Genomic DNA, 25,499 nt, shown 5'->3' with positions numbered 1-25,499 from the left:
AAGTTCGATTAGAATTGTAAAAATTTTACTTGTGCATCTAGCTGTCCAGTGGCAGAAATCGGCTTACGGAAATATTCGCTACCGTTCAGTTTCACTTGCACGAGAGTCGAGTTTCGTACAACCTAAAAAAATATGTTATCATATGCAAAGAATAACATTAAGACGGAACAGAGAGCAACTTACTTGAATTAAATGATTGAATCCGTTATCTAGACGATTTCCGCCGACTGTATAAGCCTCACTCGTCTGATTGAACTGCAGACGAACGAACAACTCACCGTTTTCTAGCGAAGCTGCTACGAATGTTTCTTCAGAGTATGGAGCGTTCCTAAAATATATAAAATTAGTATTCATTGATATTAAGTATACGATCAATCAACAAATACATACCTCGGTTTTGATCCAAGATAGAATATCTGACCAGTAGGCTTCCTGGTTCTGATGAACATTGATATATCCACGATAGATCTTACGGCTCTTCTCGCACTATCTTGCACCAAAACAGTCACTAAACTATTAGATATGTTTTCATGTCCGAAAGTAGCAGCAGTTACATCTAAATAAAATTTATTATTAAATAAATCATTCAAGATATATCTAGATTTATAGAATGAAGGCTATACTAACTGTATTGGCAAGTGTGTCCGAGATAGGGACGTTGACACGAGCAATGGAAAGACGTCCACAAATCGGTACATCTACCTCCAGAATGACACGGATTCTTTGGACCGCATTGAGCTACTCTAGGACATCTAGTTTGAACGCCGTACAACAACCAAGAAGCGGATTGCGATGATAATGCTACAGGTCCTGATCGATCTATTAAAGGCAAGCTTTCGGTATTGGTATCCATGCTTTGTGATGAATCATCGGGTAGTACCTAAAAGTGCATATAAATAAATTAGATTGTTGCATATAATTTGATAAGCCATTGAACATACCCAATCTCCGTTTATAATAACATCTTCTACACATCCGACGAAAGCGGCGGGTCCGTGTGTTAATCTGCTCAAAGAATTAATAGTTCCTCCCAAGTATGTGGTCGGGAATGATGTGTGAGAACTATTACTGCCTTCGTTTAGATTGATTGGGTATATAGTTTGCTCTTCGTTTGCAGCCAAGACTAAATGCGATGAGTTGATTGCCACAAATACCTATCAATTCAAAATCAAATGTTAAATTATCTGTATTTTCTCAGTTACACTTTAGTACCAACAATCAACAACCTTTTGCCAGTTACTGTCGTTTAGTCCTGATCCGATAAAAACGCCTTCCCATTTATTAAGCAAACTTGAATGTAGATTTAAACGTCCGTTGACTAGCTCTAAAATATAGAACGTCAATCCCTTTCCGATCGCGAGTAATCCGTTGCCTAAAGTAGTCTTGAATCGGAACTGTATATCATAGCCTTCGTCGCGTGTCGTATTCACAACCACATAACTGTGTCCTCCTAACGACATGGTCGTAATCTATAGATATAAAAAATACAATGTAATACAAAAGTTTATTATTTAATAGTTAAATAATAATATACCTTTTCACAAGTATTCCCGTGATATCCGGCACTGCACGTACAGTTGAAACGATGTTCGGTCTCGCTGTACAACCAAGGACGGCAAGCTCCTCCGTTCAAGCACCGATTGGTAGAGCAGCCTAGCAATGCGACCGAGCAGTTCTTACCGCCCCATCCGGATTCACATTCACAGAAATAGTTTGCTCTTCTATCGTGGCATGTTCCTTTAACGCATGGTTTATATCTAAAGCGCAACGATAGTTTAGAATCTGGGTTTAAAATGTTAAATAAAAAGGAAAAGTACCTGGCGCATTCGTCAATGTCTCTCTGGCAATGGTCGCCTTCGAATCCGTCTTCGCATTCGCAGTCGTATCGACCCACTCTGTCGACACACGTACCCCATGGACCGCAAGGCGACGATTCGCATTCGTTGATGTTGATTTCGCAATGAGGTCCGGTAATGCCACTGATGCAGACACACTCGAATCTGTACAATTATATTAGTAAATTAAATAATTCAAGCTCTACAGAGTGAAATCAGGAGTACTTCAAGGAAAACTTTATCTCCCATATGAGAGTATATTGCTTTAACCCTATGAGTAATAAGTTAATTTTATATTATTTTTAAATAATTATTTGTTGTTATTTATTAATTATTATTTTATATTACACTTATAGTAAATTATAGAAAAAATCAGTGATTCTCAACATTTAATTGGTTTGATTTATATTACTACTTTTTTGTATTAATATGTTATAATAATATATTTCAACACTTTTCTATTATTAAATTTCGTTAATCAATTTTACATCTTTTTTATGTTATTCGACTTTTGTGGATTTTTTTATATCAATTCGGAAGCTCTCAATACTTTTTTATTTTCATCGGTTGCAGCAAAAAAATCCTATTTAAGGAACTGATGTTCTATTGTAATATATTATTTATGTAAGAATCCATATTTGTCTTTCACGTTTCTCCTATGCGGTGCTATCCTGCGCTTTCAAATCATCTATTTGTGTGTTACTTTCAACATGTTTACTATAGGTTTAGAATCACTTGTATATATGATTGCTAATATTAATTGTATTTATGCATTAATTGCTTTAACTCTTTGGATGCGTTAATTAAAAATTAATAGCAATTTATTTTTTTAAAATGCAAATTTTAGTGCTACTATCAGGGATGTGGAGTCATTTGAAATTTTTCCCGACTGCGACTTTTTTCTGATTTTAAAAATTTCGATAAGATAATCTTAAAATATTAAATTATTTTTGTGTAAATAACAACCAAGAAGAAAAAACAAAATTAGGATTAGTGCCGTGCCATTCTACTATGTGCGTACATGTGACCACATCGTCCGGTGGTCGGACGGCTGTTGTTGGGTATTTGATTAAGTGTAAAATAACTTTTATTTACTTCATATTACCGACTTAAAACGCATGGCGCATGACGAACAATTAAAAAAATATTGGTCGGGGTGGAAAGGGTTAGAAGCGAATCGGAGTTGGTCGATTCTTTACAATTACACAGCCCTGGTTACTATGTTTAATTATTCTGATTTTTTAATTTTTATTTATTTAATATTATATTTTGTTTATTCATAAAAAAAAAATTTTCTTCAAAATAATTTTTTTACTGATTTTTGCGTTAAGTGATAAAAAATCAATCGAGCAACTTTAGTCGATTTGCGTGTTCAAAGTATTTAAAATGAAGAAGAAATAAATACCCGCTGGCGTTATTGTAGTCAAACTCTTGGAAGAAATGCATTGGTAATAACATATTCAGTTCTTCGTTGATGTAAACCGGATTCAATGGATCATAAGTTGTATTTTGATATAAAGATACGTTCGATCTTTCAAGACACACTCCGCGGTATTGACAAGGACTGGATTCGCATTCTTGAATGTCAAGATCACAGTTTTTACCTAAAAGAAAAAAGCATAATAAACATAAGACAAACTGTAGTCTAATAGTTCTGGAACATTTTCTACGAACCTGCGTAACCAGGATAGCATTTGCATTCGTAATCTTTGATCATATCGACGCAAGTAGAGCCGTGAACGCATGGATTAGACGCACAATCGTCAATGTTGTGTTCGCATTGTGGTCCTCTATGACCAGTATCTGAACAATCGCACGTGTAATTATTCAAGCCGTCTTGACATATGCCACCGTTGAAGCAAGGCGAAGACTAGAAGTTAAAATTATAATTTAAAACTAATTTATTTGGGCGGTATGTTAAATTAGGCTTTCTACTAACTTCACAATCGTCAATGTTGATCTCGCAAGTAGGACCTGTGAGCCCTTCCATGCAAATGCACGTAAAAGTAGCCATTCCGTTGATGCAAGTAGAACCTTCCATGCAAGGATTAGATTCACATTCGTTGATGTCAATAGAACAATCCTTTCCTATAAATAGATTAATCGATTAATCAGAATGCTATATAAATTATGTTTCTGAATACGTGTGCGTTAAATACCTGTGAATCCAGGCGTACATACGCATTCATAGTTATTTATCTTATTTATGCAAGAACCGCTGTTTTTACAGGGTCTCGAAAGACATTCGTCAAAATCTACATCGCATTGTTCGCCAGTGAAACCTTAAAGATTAATATTTAAAATATGAGTCATTCTAATCATATTTACGATCAATTTTTAGATCTTTTTATTTTGGATTAGTAAATCTAAGTTACCTGGCTTGCAATAGCACTGAAAAGAGCCAGGTTTATTTACACATATTCCTTGATTGCAAATTCCAGGATCTTCACATTCATCAATGTCTATGTCACAGTTGTCGCCTATAAATTAATAGATTGTTAGTCACCACTTGATTTTGAAGTATACATTCAAGTATTTCAAGTTGTAATGAATCACTTGTCTGAAAATATCTGATAAATACCTAATAGGATTCAACGCTAAGCTTTAATATTACAAATACAAACTATTCTTTATCGATTTACATTAAAAAAGCATACAAAATCGTACGATCTTGTTAAGATTTAAGAAATAAAAAATATCTACAATAGAATACTTTTCACTGATAAATGTGCGTTTTTACAGTAACTGTATTAGATTATGTACATTTTATTTTAACAGATTAGGTTATCGATTACAGATTCACGTTCATGTTAGTTACTACATACATAGTAATGCCTTTTTACATATACTTGTTTGTTTTCTACGTTGTTACATAATAGATAATGCAAGATAGTGCCTTACCCTTGTACCCATTCTGACAAGTGCATGTATAGTTTTTGCCACCGCCCCCTTCTTTGCAAGTGCCATTAATACAAGGGTTACTGGCACAGAAATCTGTAGCCACTGTGCAATTCTCACCGGTATAGCCGTCGGCACATCGGCAAACGTGTGTATTTATTCCGTCGTAACACACCTAATTACAAAACAAAACATTAATAAGAAACATACATTAGATTACAAAATTAGATCTAAAGTGGCAGGATTCCAAAATATTAAATAATAAATATTGTAAAATGTGACAGTTGGTAAAGCTAAAAATAATTGCTTTGATAGTGGTTTGTTATTTTTTCACAAATCCACTGTCGACAGGCTTTAATGGACCTGCAACATTTTCATCTAGGTCATCATATGCTTCTCGAAGGCGGATAAAGTCATTCAATTAAAAAAAAACATGTTGATGTAGTTTATACCGACTATCGAAAACAATTTAAAAAAGTTTGCCATGAAGATCTTCTTCAGAAATTAAGCAACTTTTTGAAATTACCGAGGAGTGGTGTTGAGAATCTGACAATGCTAAGCGATTTTCAGTTGTAGGAACATTCTTCCTCAACAACAGATCTCAATGATTTTGACCTAATCAACAAAGATGTTGCTTTTGCCTAAGCCTCAGCCGTATCTGCTTGAGGCTACTTCGTCTGAGCTTAAACCATCATCGCTTCGTCAGTTATATTAGGCTTCGAATCTGCTACTCTTTATGCTAATTTTTAATTTTAAATTGCTAGAGGGGATGTTCTGTGCGGACAAAAATTTTCAGCACGACTAAACTTTGTTTCGTGTTCATGCGGTGACTTCTGTTCTAATTGAGACATAGATACTTTACTACAGTGGTGTCAAACACGCAGCCCGCTTCCTAAACAAATATAGCTTAAAGTTAATTTTACTAATATAATTTAAAAAATATTTTATTTTTTAAAACTTTGCAACGAATTATACAAGTATGTAATGAATACCATTTTATGGTCATTGATATATATAAAATATTCACCATTACATATCTTTTTATTGCATATAACCAATAGAAAACAAAACGAAACGATACTTAAGGAAGGTTGTAATTAGGCACTACAGTTTTTTGATAAAAATTATCATTTTCACTTTTTGATTTTCTCGAGAATTCTAGAGAAATTTTGATAAATAAAAAATATATGTAATATATATGTATATATAGTATGTGATTATAATAATACAGTATATTATTGTAGATATCTTTATATTATTAATAACATAGTTGAAGAGAATAAACTTAATAAGATGATTCGTTATAAATAACGCAAATAACGCAAATCATAGAAAAATTGTCAATAACCGCTGTTAGTACTTAACATTTTTCATGTTACAAACAAGATAAAGATGAAAACCCTCTTTGGATTATTGAAAGAACGCCGATAAGCAAATTTTACGGTGTCTCTGTGGAAGGTCCCCATATATTTTTGCAATCTGTTGATTCCCATGGAACAGTTTCTTCTTATCTAATGTAGTTCTTAGATTATTAAAGCAGAGATTAGGTTGAGTAATAGAGTGGTAGTAGACCCATCCTTATGCAGATATAAAACATTTAAAAATATTTGTATCAATTTAATTTTTAACAAAAAAAGGCTCGAATATTTTTGAGTACTTTCTTCGTGTTATAAAAATAGGTAAATGTTAAAATGGTATTATTTCAAATTCTAAACAATTAATCCGACCATATCTTAAAATTAAATTAGAAATTAAAAATATATTTTATTGTTTCAAGAATTTTGTAATAGTCTGAATAATCTATTTAGTAATACATGTCTTCAGATTTTTTTTAAGAATACAATTTCAACATATTTATTCAGAAAAAGATATACATATGTATATAGTGTTTTTAAAATAAGGCGCTCTAAATAAAATATAATAAATTTATTTAATTAATAATTTATTATTAAAAACGATTAAAAGTATCGTTAGTTTCTTTATCTAAATAAACTTACTAATAAAAAGAAAATATAATTTTTCAGTCAAGATGGGAGTTACAAAGTATTTTGTAAATTTTGTTGACATAATGACAGTGTCTTAGAGAAATATAACTTAAAATGAAGGTTTCACAACTGTCAAATTGTGTTCCATAGATAAGAGCAGCATATAATTTCACTAGCGCCTATCGGTTAAATTATATTTTCGCTAATAGTAATATATATCTACTGGTAAAAATGTATTTAGACTTCACTAATGAAAATATATAGGGGGGGGGGGGGGGTCAAAAGTGCATTAGTCAGTGGTCATCTTTTTTAATATTTCGATTTTATTAAGATTCATAGTATTTAATTAAATGACATGCATTTTTCTGACCAAATTCAAGGGGAGGGGCAAATCCCCCCCCCCCCCAAATGACGTACTTGCGTGTGAACAATTATTTGTTATTTTAAACACTTCATACAGGTCGAGATTAACAAATTAGCGTTTAAAATTAATATTGAAGACAGCATATCTCGACAAATTACATCCCATATTAATGAAATAATTAAGTTTCGAGCAAAAAATATAAATTGTCTTTATACATTACTTTATTTACAATTTTTATGTAAAATAAAATATGAATTTGGATGTGTTTTTTTTAATTTTTGTAAATTTACTTAAAAAAATTTTAAATTCCAATTTTTTTAATGAAAGTAAAATAGTTTTTGCTTGCTATAATTTTAATGCGGTTTTTTTGTTTCATAAAATAAATTTGGCAGCCCATCTTCGTGTATGAGTTTGACACCACTGCTTTACTATTTATATGTATGATATATAGTAATAATTGTTTAAAAAATATAAAGCAAAAAGTTATGCGTATTCCTAGAAGAAAATAATATCTCACGGTTACTATTTAAAGTGACATATCCATCTCACATAATCAGTTTAATTGGCCATCAGTGATTTCTATACAAAAATAAATGAGTTTCTTTTCAGGATATTAGGAAATGTTTTATTTTTCATTTTACCCAAGGATTATAAATCTATATTTTACTTACAGGACACTTGAATCTATATTTTACAAATAATACAAACCTGGAATTCTGGACAGACAACGTTGATACAATCGTCTATATTTTCCTCGCAGAGCTTTCCTTGGAATCCAGTCGGACATTCGCACGTGACCTCGGACGCGCTTCTCTCGTGGGAGCAAGTGCCTCCGTTCTGACACGGATGACTGTTACACAAATCGATGACTACTTGACACGTCTTTCCTGAAAGATGAAACAGAAATGTCATCACCGCGAAACGGAGCATCTCGGTAGCGGATTTTAAACCACGCCAAGATACTGACCGGTGAATCCCAGCGGACAGTGACAATGAAACGAGTTTATGTAGTGAGTGCACTCGCCGCCGTTCTGGCAGGGCTTGGACAGGCACTCGTTTATGTCAAAGTCGCAATTGCTCCCAGTCCATCCGGGCTCGCATTCGCAATAATACCCTCCCGGCTTTAGTGTTTCGTTAGTATTTTTGTAATAGATACGGTGCATTGAACACAAATCCAATATTGGTGCGACACGTGTTTGTTAATATAACATTTATCCGTCGTTGGTTATTTACGATTGATTGATTAGTGCATGAAAAAGGCAAAATTAAAAACATGAATTAGATTAATTAGTAGTAAGACATAATTATTAATGATGATGAATATTCATTAGATGTCAGGTTGTCCTACGATTAAAAAATATTGTAATAATCATATTAAAACCCATGAAAGATTATTCTCTATAAATATCATTGTACAACAATTTTTCAATGGAATTTTTGAAATTTTAATTTCTAAAAACAATCTACTCTGACCAAATTTATACTTAGTTATGTGTGTATTACAATAACGTAGATAGTATATTTTTTACGATGTACTGTTACATTATCTACAGCCCAATTGCGTCCTTTTTTTTGGTTGCGAAATTTAAGTTCTAATCTGTATAAATAACGGCTTTTATATATAATAGCCAACAAAAAATAATGAAGAAGAAAAAACACTTTGTAATTGCCGAAATTACTTATATTTCCGAGATAATATTATGAAGCTGTGGATTTTTTTCAATGGCTGGTATTGAATTTTCTCTTTTAAATCATTATGAATTATGTTTAATTTTTAAGTTTGTCTAAATTAATTTATTATGGTAATATTTTTTGATATAATATTAAACTTTGTATTGATTTAGTGTTGGAAACATCTGTATTAATTATTCAAACTGTTTTTTTTCGATTCTTCATAACTTGACGAATATTTTTTTTCGATATTCGAATTCTTAAAAATAGCTATTTAGAATCTCAATTAATATATATAATTATTCGCTGATTTAAAATATATGATTTGTTTTTTTTTCTGGCACATATAGTACTTTTGTTGACCATGATATTATACAGCGAAAACAATATAAATTATATGATATTTGATATTACAAAATCACTAAAATAACAAAAAATATTTGAATATATTTTACTGTAAATTTTTGTAGTGTTTTTTATACCAAAATTTCCACATTTTTTACATTCAAAATAACAGAGCTATAAAAATGTACAATGATTCATATATAATAATTTAGAGTATTATGCAAAAATGCGATAAGCCAAGACAATAAACTTTGCAAATTTTTAAAAATAAATAAAAAAATTATCTTTGTAGGAGAGAAAATGCCGAGATCATTCTTAATTGTTGCGTCTGTGGTGACCATACTATGCTAAGCCGCTTTTTGGGATCAGATAATTACGCTTCCAAAAAAGGTAAAGGTGACATGCTTATTAAAATATAATTTTGGTTCTAAGAAACCCCTTCTCTCCACTAGATGTTAAATAAAGGATTTGAGCCATAATTAGTCAGTTACGGAAGGCGGCTTCCATAAATTATGTCACATGGTTGGGCGGGGGTGGAGGGTCAGTAGAATTGTGAGAGTGGAAAAAAACAGAAGTCCTGCTCAATGACTTATTGTGACATAGAGGGGGGGTTCACGAAAAACCTTTGATATAATTTAAGGTAGCTTAATAGCTCCTTAATAGTGCACCCTTAAATGGGCCCGACACCAGGGCTTTGCCCTTTTTGTTTGTCCAAAACGTCGAAATTAGTTTTACAATGGCTGTTAAAAAGGTTATACAACTAATAGATTTGTACAAAAGTAAAGCAAAAAAGGCAGCTGTACATCTTTGCGTCGAGATCGGTTAACAAAAGCAAGGAATTTCCACTTAAATCGACTCATTAGTGGTCGATTCAAACTTTCATGCTGGGCGATGGATATTTTTGTCCTGTATTACAAATTTTGTCCTTTCTTCTATAAATCGAAAAATTGCTATATAAAAACTTCTCATATTTGACTAAATATTTATAAATAAAAAATACATTTAATCTTTCTCCTCTCTCTAAAAATTATTTAACAGTTGCATTTAATTAGGTTTTATATTTTTATATTACTTCAAATTTACACAATTTCGAATCTAGCTATACTAAGCCTGTATAATACAAAAACAAAGTATATATTTTCACCCGAATCATCTACTAATTGAGGACTGAAAATTTTGTCAAGACTTCCACCCACAACGTGACCAAAATCACTTCGCTTTCAACTTGGAATAAACGAGACTTCTGCCGAACTTGCAGTAAGCAGAGCTACGTTGAATCAACTAAGATGATCCTTAGAAGCCTAAAAGAAGCAGTATGGTCTAACTAAGACTCTAAATCTCCAAGGGCTTAATCCGATCTTCATAACGACTATGAGACTATGATGATACATCATCACAACAATACATTAAAATTATACGTGTGTACAAGTACAAAACTACCGATACAGTTTTGAAAAAGTGTATAGTGCAGTGAATAAATGATTTTATGTGTATTAAAATACTTTGCAGCTAAATAAGAATAGCTTAATTTTCTTTTTTAATATTAAATTAAATAAGTAAGACAAACTGTTTTCGATTAAGGCAATGGGAAGCCATTACGCATAATCAATTTCATTCGAATCTATATGGGTAGGCTGAGTTTTTATATGATTTTATTTATAAGCTTAAAATTTTGATTGTAGGACAACCTAACACTTTCTTTCTCCGCTTATGAACTTACATAGTTATCGCATGATATCGCGTGGAGGCAAGGCTGATCAGCGCACCGAGTAATCGCACCACTTCTCGACGATTGACCAATTTCGGATAAAGACATTGGAATGATTGGTTGCTCGCAAAATACGCCTAATGCATTCGCATCAAAACCAAAACACACTCACAAATATAACTACACATTTATTTAAAACATGCTAAATAAAAAGAAGCAGAGGTCTTCTTATTGAGCATGCAATAAAACAATAAACTATAGTATAAATATTCACATAATAATTATCTAGAGGCAATTGAGGTATGAATTCATTGTTTAATTAATTTTATTATCGGCAATAATGACTTTGGTAAAATAAAATCATGCATAAGTTATGATGATGATAATGATGATGAAACATAAACAACCACAATCATGCATTTACCCCAGAGACATAGACAATAAGAGTTATTATCCCATAAATATTTAAGACGAATCATAGAGAGATTAAAAGCGACATTTAGATGCAGCGAAGAAGATACTCGTATAATAAATTACCTGTATATCCTGGAGGACAAGTGCAGTTGAACGTATCGAAGACTTTATCGTAAATACACGTCCCGCCGTTGGCACAAGGACTATTATGACACCCGTTTGCCGATATCACTGTGCAATTCGGTGACCGTCCAGACACACCGTAATAACCTTGATCGCACACACAAACTGGTGAAGAAGCTTGTGGATCTAAGCAGCTTGAGTGCGCCGGACAGTCCACGTCCACGCATCGTATGCTCCGGCGAATCGAGCATCTGGGTCCAGTGGTGTCTCTAGGACAGTTGCATCTGTACGATCCGACAAGATCTTCGCACGTTCCTCCGTTCATGCACGGAAGAGAGAGGCACTCGTTTTGATTCTGTTGATAATAAGAATTGTTAGATATTTGTATAAAATTATAGTTGTTATAATATTATTTATCTTTACCAATTGACAGTTATTTCCGGTGTATCCTGGTTGACAGTGGCATACGTAACCGCCGTACGTATCAAAGCATACACCCTCATTCAGACAAGGACCTGGTTGTAGATCGCACTCATTTATGTTGATTTCGCAATGAGTTCCATTGTATCCTGGAATGAAATATGGATCTTTTAATTTTTTTATAAATTTTACAATGTTTCATTTGTGAATAGAATGTTTATCGGCGGTCTCTACTATGACGGAAATTCGCAAAATTCGTTCGTTGAACGAAACAAAATGTTAGAAAGGCCCACTCTTTAATATCTTTCAACGCTTATCCCAAAAGCAGGTGTGCGTCACAACTTTTTATGAAGTTTGTGTTACGTTTTTGTATTTGTTGTTTTAAGATACGGAGATTTTATTTTAATCAGTTCAATATTTCGATCGCGGTTAATTTTTTTCTAGTTATTTCATTTACATGCCAATCTACACAAATCAAATGCCGATATGAATCAATCTTTATGTATATCAAATTCGTTCCAAAGATTATTAGCTGTTGTATATGCAATAAATTCAGCTTATTCTGATTCTGTTGATTTGAAAAAGCTGAAATGACGTCTCTAATCAAAAAGTATGTAATAATAAATTAAGCATTATTCCATTGACGCCCTCATTGATCATTAATTTGCATAGCATTGTGTTTTGCATATTTTATAAAATTAAAAAAGTATAACATTTTGAATATACGAATAATTGAGTACGCTAGTTGGTAGCCCTATTATGTGCTGTAGGATTTAGATCTACTAAAACTGTGCAATGGAACGCCGTTTGAATATGAAGGCAGTGAACACATGTGATCCTGATTGAAAATTATGTATTTTATTTATTTATTGTACAGGCGTTAGCCCAATGTGTTACAGTAGGGTAAACACCACCAACTAATAAATGAGTAGTGAGATATTAGTATGTAAATTAGAGACATATAATTTATCATTGTACGACTGAGCTCGATTTGATTTTAAGCATTGAACACAATATTTATCTGTGAGATTAGGAAAATTTAGGAAAACCTAATCTGTAATGATCGTTTTGGAATAAAAATTATGTATATATTAATCATTAAGACGCGATAAAAATTGAAAAACACGTTAGTCATTGAATCTATTGTACTGGTTTTATTTCCTTATTCATATAGATTCTTAGCTATTTATTTTAACAGTAAATGAGTCATAAGGACAGTTGACTTAAAAAATGAATGCTTATCTCATGATTAATTATACATAGCAATGTCAAGATCAAGAAAATTATGAATATAATATTTTATAAAAATTTTTACCAGTATTTTTACATAAACAGGTGTAGTTGTTGATTCCATCTTGGCAAAATCCTCCGTTGTGGCAAGGCGGTTGTATTGGAGCATTGGCACAATCGTTGATGTTAATTTCACATTTGACACCAGTAAAACCTTATTTTTAAACACACGTATATTAAAAAATAGGTTAGGTTGTATTATATATTTAAATAAAGATCAAGCGCTAACCTGATAAACAGGTACATAAGAAAGTATCGCTATTGGACGGAACTGTACAGGTGCCGTTGTTCTGGCAGGGATTGTTTGTGCATAAAGGATGCCCGCTGACTTCCAATTCGCATTTTTGGCCTAGAAGAAATTAGATTGATTAGAGATGTTTCTTAATCGAAAGAAGTTTAATTGAATATTTACCGTAATATCCAGATGGGCATATGCAAGTGTAGTCTCCTTCTTTAGTCTCTTCGCATTTGCCTCCATTTTGACACAATCCTAGATCGCAGGGTGGTCCGTTGTCTATTTGGCAGTTGTTTCCAGCGTATCGAGCGGCACAATGACACTCGTATCTATCCGCTCCGGAAATGCAGATACCGTGCCTCATGCATGGCTCGTGATAGCAATGATCCACGGGAGGCACTGTAAGTACGTCTCTTCTATCAACGCCTGTAGGAAAAAAAATAAAAATATTACAAATAACGAATCATTAGATATGATTTAGTGACGTTATAAACTTACATTTGTCCGTTGTCAAAGGACACTTTCCAAATTTGACGTTTTGCGATATAATGTGTGATGCATTGAACACTAAACTAGGTCCTTCCATCATGCATCCGCTGAACATGCTTCCGACTATTAAAACGGCTGATTCGTCTTGAAATTCTGGAGTGTTTAGAATCTCCGGATTGTGCGTCGCATTGGATACTATCTGTATATCAATTTCAGATTAGTATTCATTATAATTTGAATGAAGCTGAGTATTTTTTGAAAGCGAATGTAATACTTACTACAGAGTGACCGCTCTCGTCGTTCATTATTAAATTTGGCGGTTGATACACGATGCCGACATAATGCCACCGATTATCCAGTGGCCTCAGCGGCAATTTAACATCTATCTGAGGTATGTTATGCGATTTGAAAGTCAACAATACGTTGTCAGCCAGCGCCGCCAGCTGAGCCGAGTAAGTTTTGTACCTTTGGGCGAACAATTCCCCACCTAAAAGCAAGAAAAATATATTTAAAATCATTGAAAGTATATCTAAGTCTATTTTAATGATAGCGCACTTACCAACGCACGATCTGAAACTGATTCCAATGTGCGAGTGGAAGGAAAGCGCCGGCAGCATTCGAATGTAGGATGTGCCATTGAAGTAGGCCTCCCTAAGATCAGACGGTCCGAGAGGCTGTCCGGCTAGTGCGAAACACACTGATAGAACTGGAATGCAAAAAAGTTATGACATTAGTCTCGATCACGATAATGGAACGTAACAATTCCGTAACTAAAGTAATGAATGGTCAGCGTTGTACGAAATGAAAAAAAAAGCAGAGGCATGTTTACAAATATCAGTTATGGTCTGTTTGCTATGTGGTTTACAAACGCAACATGAATGGTGTGAGAGGAATAGAACACGGATTAATGAATCGATGCGTTGACGCATGATTTGAATCAGATAATAAAAATATTTTTTAATTTCAGTCCAATATGCAGATTGCGTAAAGAATGATTTACTGCTTTAATTAAATTAGTTTAATAAACTACAATTCATCAGTTCAATACAGAGTTTATTCAAGTATAATCAAATTCATTTATAGAAACACATACATAAATGTTAAAAAGGGAGGGTCAGGACCAGCCATGATCGTTGCGATGAAATTTATCGCAAGGATTTGGTAAAACCCTATAAATATAACTGCTGTTATGATTTTAAACGATTAAAAATGCATTAAATGATTTCAAAGCACTTGCACAAAGGATACCGTCGGTGCCAAATAATATGGAATGCATTTTTTATTGCGATAGAATATGCAAGTGTTCCTTAGAAATTATAGAATTTTATTGTTAATTTTTTATCTGATTTTTTAATCATTGTAAGCAGATAAGCTAACTAGATATTCATTAGACATTCATTTCATTGCAATTGAATCATTAGTATTATTATAGTGTAGTTTCGTTTTTTTAAGTACCATATTTTTTTGCTATAAATTCATTGTTTCAAACACTTTTTTGATAAAATACACAAAAAATTGTTTAATTGCAGTGCCGATTTATAAAATAAAGACATAAATTGTATATATAAAAAATTACAGCGAAAAAGAATCAGTGGTTTACAATATTTTATTGAAATAATTTGTTTTACTACTTTATTCACATTTTTTTTATATTTTATTAATTTATTTCTAGTTTATATGGTATTTTTTTTTTAATTAATCAGATTTTCAATATTCTTATAACATGAAAATAAATAAAATTTATTTCGTACTCCATTATTTATTGCTATTTTTTTTTTAGAAATAAACTTAACCATATTTAAAGTTTTTTAATATAGATATAATATTTTTTTAGTTATATTTGTATGTATGTGCATATATAACTATCTGGGGTACATAAAAATAATGAAGGATCTACCGTACCGATTTTTGTGGAAAGTTAATTAATCATGGGCTCTACAATAACAGAGTTGAACAGCGTGTTCCTTAAAATATGTAACACATGTGTAAAATCTGAAATTCTGAAAGCGCAGTGAGATAAGGGATGACTCATTAAAAAAAAATGAGTCGCCATCACATTCGGTGATACAAATCATGAAAAAACCGTATTTAATATCAATAAATTTGTATATAAAGTTATTGACTTGTTTGGCGTACTTCATGCAAAATCATCATTTAAAAGTTATAGCGATTTTATAAAAGAGTTGATGTTTTGTTAAAAAGCCTGCCACACAGAGATGACATATGCCTTCATTGGGCTCGCCGCCGTGGCTCTGCCCTTGCTAAGTTTGGACCAAAAACCGAAGGTTACTAATCCGTAAGAGAGCCATCATACTATAAAAATCCAATTACAACAGTACTTTACTAGGAAAAAATGAATTTTTAAAGCTTTTTTTGTAACGAAAAAATTAAAAATTTTAATTTTACATCACACTAAATTATATCACAAACAATTATACAAAAGCAATTTGATTATTTTATAAAATACTAACGTTACATCTGATATATCAATGGGTAATTTACTTAGAAATCGAGTTATCTTATCTTTGAATTAAAAATCTTGTTGTATAATGTTATTATTGTAATATAGGTATTACGAAACACATTATAGTTCGATTTCAAAATATCACACCATGAAGCAATTAAATAGACATTAACGCATCGGCGCATACAAAACCCGAAACTCCACAATACAAGGATTAGATCTAAACGCACGAGTGTTTCCGAAAACTAATATGTCTATATGTTTTATTTAACATAAATTTAACAAATCGTTTATTTACTTATTTGCGCAGCTGTAAATCGTACTTTGAGGAATGCCATAAATAGTATCTGTATTACATAAATTAATTAGTACAGAAAATATTAGCCAAAATGACGTATATTTTATTGTTATTGTACATAGACGGTTCGGTAAAAGTGAAAGAAGAACTCTGCATTTCAAATCGATAATACAATGAAGATGGAAATCTGAATGTGATTAGAAACGTTCCCATATAGTTGTAGTGTATGTTGTGTTGTTAGAAAATGGCGCGGAGAAAATATGGGATCGGAAGAAAGAGTTTTTTTCGTCGGGTTTGTGATGTGTGAAAACACAATGTAACAATGAGATTGTATTATGCAATTCGCGGAATAACTCACACATATCTATCTATCATAGATATATAATATGATTTCCCTGAGAGTTAAGACAAGAATAGAATTAACCTCTATCCATAATTATTAGAAAGCAATAAATAATTGTACTAATAAAAATATGTCAACTAAATAATAATAAAAATATGCAAAGATACATTTTGTCAATAACTCTTTGACGGCCAATATTTATAATATAAATTTCCGGTGTTCCAGTCCTAATACTATTTATTTACTCAGATAGAAAAAGCGTGAGAAGGCCACACACACGAAAAAATTAAACAAACGTAGTAGTTCTCAAACTTTTGCGACTATATTATAATATTTATAAACTTTTAGTATCGCACACAAAAAAATTAAACATTATGTTTACAAGTATTTTAAACCAACAACTAATACAATTAACAGTCAATAAACAATGACATAATCGGCGTGTTTTTAAATTTATGGTTCGTAATTGATCAGTCGCCCTGAGGGATGTACCGATATGTGTTAGTACACAGGGTTGTCAAAATGATCATCTTATCTTATATTTATATATATTTATATGTTTTATATAATGCAATCTTTAACTCGTTTTACACATTTTTTAATGTCATCTAATTTTAAAATTGATACTGTTATATAATTTTTTTTTTATTTTAACCATATTAAATTATGTGTATATTTGTTATTGATTATTGAATAAAAATGTGACCAAAGTTGTATTAGAAATATAGCACCACTACAAAATTTCTCGGATTTTACAGCTCTTTGGCTAACAGTAAGTGTTTCTTAATATTTTTTAGTCAATACAGATGGCGAATATTCATGGGGTCTATTTCTAAGATTAATACCAAAGATTTGAAATTATTTTAATCAACAGTACCTTCGAAAAATTGAAAATTTATATTTTTAATAATGTGCAAAAAAAATAAGTTTGACTGAAAATAAATAAAAAATGTTATTCACTACAAAGGTCTTGTTCCAATCATGATTCACAAAACCGGCCACTTATATACGATATATACATATGCTATGGAATAACCTAAAATAATATTGTGTGCGTAATGAGAAAATATAATATTTCCTTGAACTTAATGAGGGAAATATTACCATATACTAGTTATTATAACGCATAGTTATTAGTAGGTAATTTTATAGATTTCCTTGAGAAAAGCGTATTTCTATAAAGGTAATGTCATTATATGGGTTTTGTAGTGCTTAGCGATATATGTTATGATAATTTACGCGGAAAACTGAGCATTTTCTGGAAAAATCAATCAACACAGGTAAGGAAGTATAAATATTAGTATATTTTAATGTTTATTTTTCTTATTGAATCCACTGCGGTTCAATTTATTTAAACACAAAAATTAACTACTATTTATATAAAATTTATTTAGGGTACCGTTCCAGATGTTGGAACCATTACTTGAATAATAACCACCCAAGAATGCAACGAGAAACGAACGAACGTTTCGCTCTATCTTTTTAAATAGTATTTAATTAATAATACAGTATTGTAATTCAAACAACACCAATGGTTCTCAACATATTTTTAATCGCACAGAATTTATTATTGTTTTTTATTACTTCCAGCGCTCACACTGCGACGGTGCCGACACGATTCTATTGCTTTTGACGCGAATTTTCGACTTCTGAGAAGTGATAATTGTTTTAGCGCCTTCATATTGACCAAAATTCGCTTTAGATATACTTAAGCCAATATTCTTATATCAAAAAAAGTTTATCTAGATTTAATTTCACTGAACTGACATATTTAAAAAAATATTTTTGGGATAGATTCAAGACAGTAACTTAATTTTTTTTGTGGAATAACCCGAGAATTTTCGGTTTAGAATCAGGGATGGCATTTCAGGTTCTGTCAAAAATTTTTTTCCAAAATCCATAAATGGATTAACAGATTTTACGACGAATTTTAGTAATTAGAAAATTCCAGGTAAAATGGTTTTGAATTACTAAATATTTTTACCGCAATATATTGATAAAAGAATCTTTGGTAACTAATGAAATAAAATACTGGAAATTTTATCATCAAGTCATTTAAAATGGTCTCGGAAAATATATTATATATTGGACATGGCATAGATGCATTTGGGCTTAAATGGTAAAAGCATTTTAGGCACGACAAACATGCCTTTGGACTTCTAAAGGTTAAACGAACAATATTTGTGAGCAATATAGATCACTTTAGATGTCATTAAATCTTGTTCAACCTGTCATCGTGTAATGTCGCGCAATAAATATAATCGATTACGTGTCCGTGAATTCATTAGAGATAACGCAAAAAAATATGCTAATCATCCGCCGGCGGAAGTCTTCGATAACTCTCATTCGAGCAGTTATTGTAAACCACAATAAATAGCAAAACGGTGTACAAGATTCGCAGTTATGTCACAGCAACCGCGACCGTGACCCACCAACCATTATCTCGATCACCACCCGTGTAACGCACAATCTGGGCGACAAGTTAACGGCTCCGAAGTGTCGCTGTGCGCATTTGCCGAATATAATCAAGGATCAAAAGCATTGTTCTTCAAAGTCGTTAAGATAATGCTCACCGGAGCTGGCCATGACGCAAATGCGCTTACGATGGCCACTTTGTCTCACAATGGAGCTGAGCACAACATCTCAAGGAATGACGCAATGATAGAGCAGCAAAAAGTTTAATAAATCAAATAAGGATGTTGAATATTCACGTTTTAAGGTAAAGTAAGAATTTATAAATTCAGATGAAAAATAGCAGAGATATTTAGATTTGAAGAAAAATATTATGACATAAGTACATCTAACTTGTGCTACTTCTGTCAGCCATAAATATGAAGTAGTACTGACATTATGAGTTGCCGTCATTTTTATAATAGAAATATTGCCTTTCTATATTGTTAAGAATGAGTCGAGATTAAGGTTCAAAGCAAATAACTGTGTAATTAGTTCAAGATCGTTATTAAAGATATAATTATATGAGTAGATAATTTCTTTAGAAAGAGTATAACAAATATACCAGTGAAAGACCTGATCTAAAATTCCATATAAACACTAGTGTTTTTCAATTTATATCATGTTCTAGAAATTTGTATTAGTAATTATTAAATAATTATAATTCCGATCGATCATCATAGATTAGGTTTTCTTAGATTTTTTTCATCTCACGGAAGAATATCGTATACATATATAAAATAAAATCGAGCTAGTTCATAGAATGTAGGCTGAACAAATAGTGTTTATTAATTAAATATATGACATTGATTTACAGACTTTGATTTCAGTATGGTGTTTCACAACTAATTTAATGGTTGTTGATTGTGTTTACTTCGTTGTAACGCATTAGGTTAACTCCTGTCATGTTGCAATGGAGTATTTACAATAAACACATAAATAATCGAGCTTCTGAGCTTCGCAATTATAATTTTTCTCAATTTATGGAATGACTATTTTCTTCAGGGTCTTTAAGTGCAACTAAAAATGAAAATTTTGATCAGTGTCTGTAATAGTAACTATGAACAATTTTATTTAGAGCAATAAAAGGGTGTATGACTGTATAGATTTTATACAATTCTATACAGATATAAATTATAATAGATTCTATACAATTCTATACATATATAAAGTATCGTCGGCTTTATACAAACGATTGTGCATTAAAACGGTCGGTGCCAAATACATCGGAATTCGTTGCACATCTCAACCGACAAATGAAGTAAAAGTTGCGCCCGAGGCAAAGCATTAATTCCCCCCCCCCCCCATTTATAAATAGAACTGATAAATATTTTTTCATATGTATAAAAAATCAAAAATGTATGAGATGACATTTTTTATTAGCTTTAAAGTTCAAACTTTTAAAGACAATTTTTCCGCCGGGGTCTTGGCTCCCCCCCTCCCCATGGGTCTGCCAAAAAGTACCCCGCATCCATAGAATTACAGCATTATTGATACTACCGAATTTTGAACCACAGATTTTTATAATAAAATAACAAATAGTATGTTTCTGCCCCTAATCATTGCATTGGCCGAACGATTATAATCCAGCAAAAATGTTGGATTTCCCCTAAATTCTCAAGGTAATGATCCTAATAGATGTATATTGACAGTTTTAAATGAACCTTATCTTACCTTACGCTGAACTAAAATGTAGTTGGTAAATTTAAAGAAATGTAATCTGTATGGATACGCCCCCAAAAACATAGGGACTGAAAGGGTCGTTAAATATGTCCATAATTAAATGTGAATTTTCCAGTAAAGTTTAAATTTTCAACTGTTTCAATGAAATCATATTAGAATACATTTTCATTGGAAGATTTATATTTCTATTAGCGATAATATAATTTAACTGATAGGCGCTAGTGCAATTATATGCTGCTCTGAAACGTCCATTTGCAGTTTAAACCCAAACCTAACCTAATGAAAGTTCTAAAACTAATTATAGTTTTAGAACTTTCAGTAGGTCAAGAACAAAATATAAAATAACCCAACTCATCTCTCAGGGGAAAATAAACGTCGCATCTCGCATATTGCTCTATGGTTAGTCTGCACTTTCATATTACACTATTTTTAAAAAATATTGTAGCTATTCTTAGCAATATTTCTACGGATTTTTGATATGAGAGTAATGGCCAAAGTATATTTAAATCGAACACGGTCCTTACATGTACCGGTGCATACCTCCCGGTGAACGACTAATCACAAAGCAGAAATTTATTCACGTGTTGTACAGTTAATGTATATTGTACCTGGAGCTAAATATTTATCAATAATGTAATTAACTCTTAATAAGAAAACTTGACATAAGAATGTACTTTGAGAATAATTTGCCATTTCTTTGGTGTCTTTAAGAACTGGAGAAAAAACTTTATAGACATCAATACTTATTTATTTCAATACTTATTTTTTAGAATTATGCAAAATGCTATAAGATCTGTTCTTTTATTTGAAGAAAGTTTATCGCTTATTTTTAAACACGCTAAACGTCGAAAGTAAGAAAGCGTTTTTTCTCCTCTCTCTCTCTTTCTCTATCCAATCCAAGATCCACGAGTCTCGATTTCAACTCTTGTCTTTACTAGAGCATCTGAGGCGTGACGATCACGCACCGAGACCCAACTCACAGATAAGGAGAACCGCAATTTCATACGATCCTTTGCCTTTGCGAAGACAATGGGCGTGTGAGAAGGAGAAAATAAGTATTGAAATCTTTAGAGCGCATTCCGCGAGTGGAGCGTGCAAAGAGGCGTGATGATACAGATCGAGCATGCAAATGGCTTTCCATTCGCGTAGCGTGATTGGGTGTTTTTTGTCTGAAAATCTCGGAAGAGCGAAGGAGCTGTAAAGAATCGATTAAATAAAAAAACACCCGAATCAATTGAACTTTAAATTGATGCAATAATAACATTAACTTGTTTTAATGAGACGCATTTTTATTTATTTTAATTGATTATTTTTATTTTATTTATGTGTATTATTTCATATCGACAAAGCAATATAATTAACAGAGTAACAATTTGAACGTAGAGCGTTTCAAATTTGAAGTGAGCGCGTCAATTATATTTGTTGTAATAATATGTAGCTGAGAGCCCTTGTAGTTTGTACTTTTGAACCTTTAATAAGATTTCATACATGGTAATTTAATGTGTCATATATGGTAAACATTCAATAAGGAAAAAACATATACAATACAACACTGGGAATAATTTAATTAATTACGCCGTACAACAATTTAACACTGTTTACCACAAAGATATGGTAAACCGATTTATATGATATGTAGAAATATTTTTTAAATTATAATATTAATATAATATGTTACATTTTAGAGAAGGAAAAAATCTTCTTGGTATTAGGAAAAATATGTACGTATAAAGGTTCTTATTGATTTTATTTAATACCTTATAGCATTTTTCAAAATGCTACTTTAAGCTTTAATTGCTTATTGAATCTGTTTTTAGTAATGAAGTTTAATTCAACGTCAGACGCAGTGACGTCACAAAGCGTAGGCTGGCTTTTGTATAGATGGTATTGATTGAGCTGGCAAATGAATTTTTTAGCAAACTTATGGAAATCTGAAAGTGTTCATAAAAACCGTTATATCTCAAATACATACATACATATTTTTATAAAACAATATGAAGTAATATTTATATATTGAAATCTACCTAAAATATTTTTTCCACAAGAATTGAGTATACAGCTTAATTTTAAAAGTAACTTATAAAATTAATAAATAATAATTTTGACAATTAACTATTACTTTCTAATTTTTTTTCACATATATGTATTTTTTATTTTCATTTTTAAATTAAAATTTACACATGTATGGGTACTTTATAGTTTATATTACACGAATTACATTCTCTTTGTTCTGATTTCATAAACTAATCTACACTGAAATGTATAAAATATGTGTTACATTATAAAATTGTTTTTTGACACAATTGAACTATTTTCATTGGACAGTAACACTTTTATCTGTTTATATATAAATTATAATTTTTTTATGAGAATATCTCAATATAAAAAAGTATATCTAATCTGAATATCATAAGGATGATTGGCAACACCTGTTACGTGATCCACTAAAAAAATAGAAAGCAAAACAAAATCCATAGATTACAAATTTCAGCAGGTATACCGCTTGAACTCATTGTATGTTATATAAAGCCATTACTAAAATAAATATTTTATATTATAATATATAATACAGCTATGAATTGTCAAATCTGTTGTCGTTTGGGCCATCTGTGCATCATCATCGATCCTTATCTCAGAAACACTCGACATTCGAGTGTTCAATTTCAACCAATCGCCACATGGATGGATACATTTGGTCCAGAAATGACAATTCTGGGATTTTAAGAGTTTCTAAAAAACAACGGTACAGGTATACGCAGTCGCGATAACGAATGACTCACTCAGGTGGGTGATGAAAGCGATGGGTTGGTTCGGTTTCCATTTTTTTCCTCCGCATCCAACTACTTCTACTGCAAACAGCATCCGAAAAAAATGTTGTGAGATATTGGATCGTGAGAAAAGAGCGGCGGAGTGGATAAGTGTGCCGTTAAAATGGTGGTTTACAATGCTTCATTGTGTATAGATAGATTTAACTTTCGATGGAGCGAGTTAAAGGTTAAAAAGTTGTGGTAATTAGAAATTTTAAGTAAAATTACTGCGACAATAACGCGCCTTTCTATTTTAATATTATTTTTGGACATCGAACGGCGAAAACGTGATCATAGTGCTGATGTAAGATCGTAAATTGTTTATGTCAATAAATTTATTAACGCTTTGCACTCGCAAGAATCGTGTGCTACATTAATACCGTTAATATCACTCTCTTTCAAAAAATACATTTATAGAAGTTTTGACTTTATTTAATTGAGCAATTGATCAGTGGTATTGGAAGATATAGTGGAAACTCCAGGTTCTTTTGGTTAAGCTGCGCTTATTATGTATTTATTTGAAGAAGATGCTCTCACACATTTGACTGCGCAACGCGACTTTTTTCTCAGTTGAGAAAACAAATTTATAACCGAAATATTTTTGGGGCAATTTTTTCCCTGACAAGTATATAATTTTCTTAGACAACTACCTAGTCGTTAAATTATAGTTTTTAAAAAGCTAATTCTAATTTATAAATTCAGTCACGCAATGAAACCTTTTTATGAGTTTTGTTTTAAAAATGATTTTGTTGTTAAAAAATAATTGCGAAAGCAGATAAAAGAGTATATATTTAAGAATCGCTTATTTTTTAGACCTTCTACCTAGTAAACTTTTTGTTTACTAGGTAGTACTTTCGGCTTTTAGCAGTGGCGTAGCTAGGGTATGTGCCGCCCAAGGCGATCCTCAAAATTGCCGCCCCCCCCCCCATACATTTTTTGCAGGGTTATAAAATCAGCATTTCTTAAAATAATAAATTGGTTATTATTAAGCTCTTGTTATTCGTGGATTTATATATGATTTAGTGCATTCAAGGTTAAGAACCACACTAGACGATCCCATCGCGAATATGCCGCCCCCAAGCAAGTGCCGCCCGGGGCGGCCCGCCCCTCCGCCCCCCCATATATACGCCACTGGCTATTAGTTCTATTACTGGATTGAATAAATACTTTCCAATGGTAAACATAGTATATATCTTTCATTTAAAATCGTATATTTTTTATTAGACGTGTAGTGAAAAAGTTTTTAACCCTTTGAGCGGTATCGCCGTACATGTACGGCGATAGATTTTTAACTGTTTTGAGCTACCCCAGATAGTTATATACATATTTACAAATATAACTAAAGAAATAATAAATAAAATTTATTTAATGATTATTTTAAGTTTGATTTATTGTAAATGATTTTTATAGAAAATAAACCTAATAAATTAAAAGTACGAAATAATTATAAATAAAAAATATTTCATATTTAATTTTATGAAAAAAAATTGAGAGCCTCTGAATTAAATATAAAAAAATCCACAAATTCAAAATTATATATACAAAATATGTCAAATAAATTCTCAAATTTAATAATAAAAAATGCCAAGGTAAATACAAAAAATGTATGAAAATTGAAGCAAGAACACATTGAGAATCACTGATTTTTTTCTATAGTTTACTATAAATGCAATATA

At 31.7% G+C, this 25,499-nt stretch overlaps 1 protein-coding gene across 2 annotated transcripts in view; it reads right to left on the bottom strand.

Annotated features, from left to right (window-relative positions):
- Positions 1 to 25,499, bottom strand: part of crb (cell polarity complex component crumbs) — a 52,491-nt gene that overhangs the window by 4,367 nt on the left and 22,625 nt on the right. Inside the window, exons 2-26 of one of the 2 annotated variants that reach the window (XM_088197244.1) lie at positions 14,337 to 14,483; positions 14,056 to 14,264; positions 13,787 to 13,976; positions 13,466 to 13,714; positions 13,283 to 13,402; positions 13,079 to 13,207; positions 11,767 to 11,912; positions 11,344 to 11,698; positions 10,819 to 10,943; positions 8,050 to 8,203; positions 7,791 to 7,969; positions 4,737 to 4,908; positions 4,211 to 4,315; positions 3,995 to 4,117; positions 3,775 to 3,923; positions 3,510 to 3,705; positions 3,241 to 3,439; positions 1,818 to 2,000; positions 1,535 to 1,757; positions 1,227 to 1,469; positions 942 to 1,154; positions 628 to 880; positions 391 to 556; positions 184 to 328; positions 30 to 122 (exon numbers count right to left, since the gene is read on the bottom strand). In XM_088197244.1, coding sequence (XP_088053370.1) covers positions 30 to 122; positions 184 to 328; positions 391 to 556; positions 628 to 880; positions 942 to 1,154; positions 1,227 to 1,469; positions 1,535 to 1,757; positions 1,818 to 2,000; positions 3,241 to 3,439; positions 3,510 to 3,705; positions 3,775 to 3,923; positions 3,995 to 4,117; positions 4,211 to 4,315; positions 4,737 to 4,908; positions 7,791 to 7,969; positions 8,050 to 8,203; positions 10,819 to 10,943; positions 11,344 to 11,698; positions 11,767 to 11,912; positions 13,079 to 13,207; positions 13,283 to 13,402; positions 13,466 to 13,714; positions 13,787 to 13,976; positions 14,056 to 14,264; positions 14,337 to 14,483 — 4,466 coding nt within the window. The remainder of the gene's footprint in view (positions 1 to 29; positions 123 to 183; positions 329 to 390; positions 557 to 627; positions 881 to 941; positions 1,155 to 1,226; positions 1,470 to 1,534; positions 1,758 to 1,817; positions 2,001 to 3,240; positions 3,440 to 3,509; positions 3,706 to 3,774; positions 3,924 to 3,994; positions 4,118 to 4,210; positions 4,316 to 4,736; positions 4,909 to 7,790; positions 7,970 to 8,049; positions 8,204 to 10,818; positions 10,944 to 11,343; positions 11,699 to 11,766; positions 11,913 to 13,078; positions 13,208 to 13,282; positions 13,403 to 13,465; positions 13,715 to 13,786; positions 13,977 to 14,055; positions 14,265 to 14,336; positions 14,484 to 25,499) is intronic. The other variant, XM_088197245.1, reaches the window with a different exon arrangement.

This window comes from Plectrocnemia conspersa, unplaced genomic scaffold, assembly GCF_051122295.1.
Source record: "Plectrocnemia conspersa isolate PC_06_02 unplaced genomic scaffold, ASM5112229v1 ptg000011l, whole genome shotgun sequence".
NCBI lineage: Eukaryota > Metazoa > Arthropoda > Insecta > Trichoptera > Polycentropodidae > Plectrocnemia > Plectrocnemia conspersa.
Note: the sequence above shows the minus strand (reverse complement) of the source record. Positions and strands in the feature narration are given on the sequence as shown.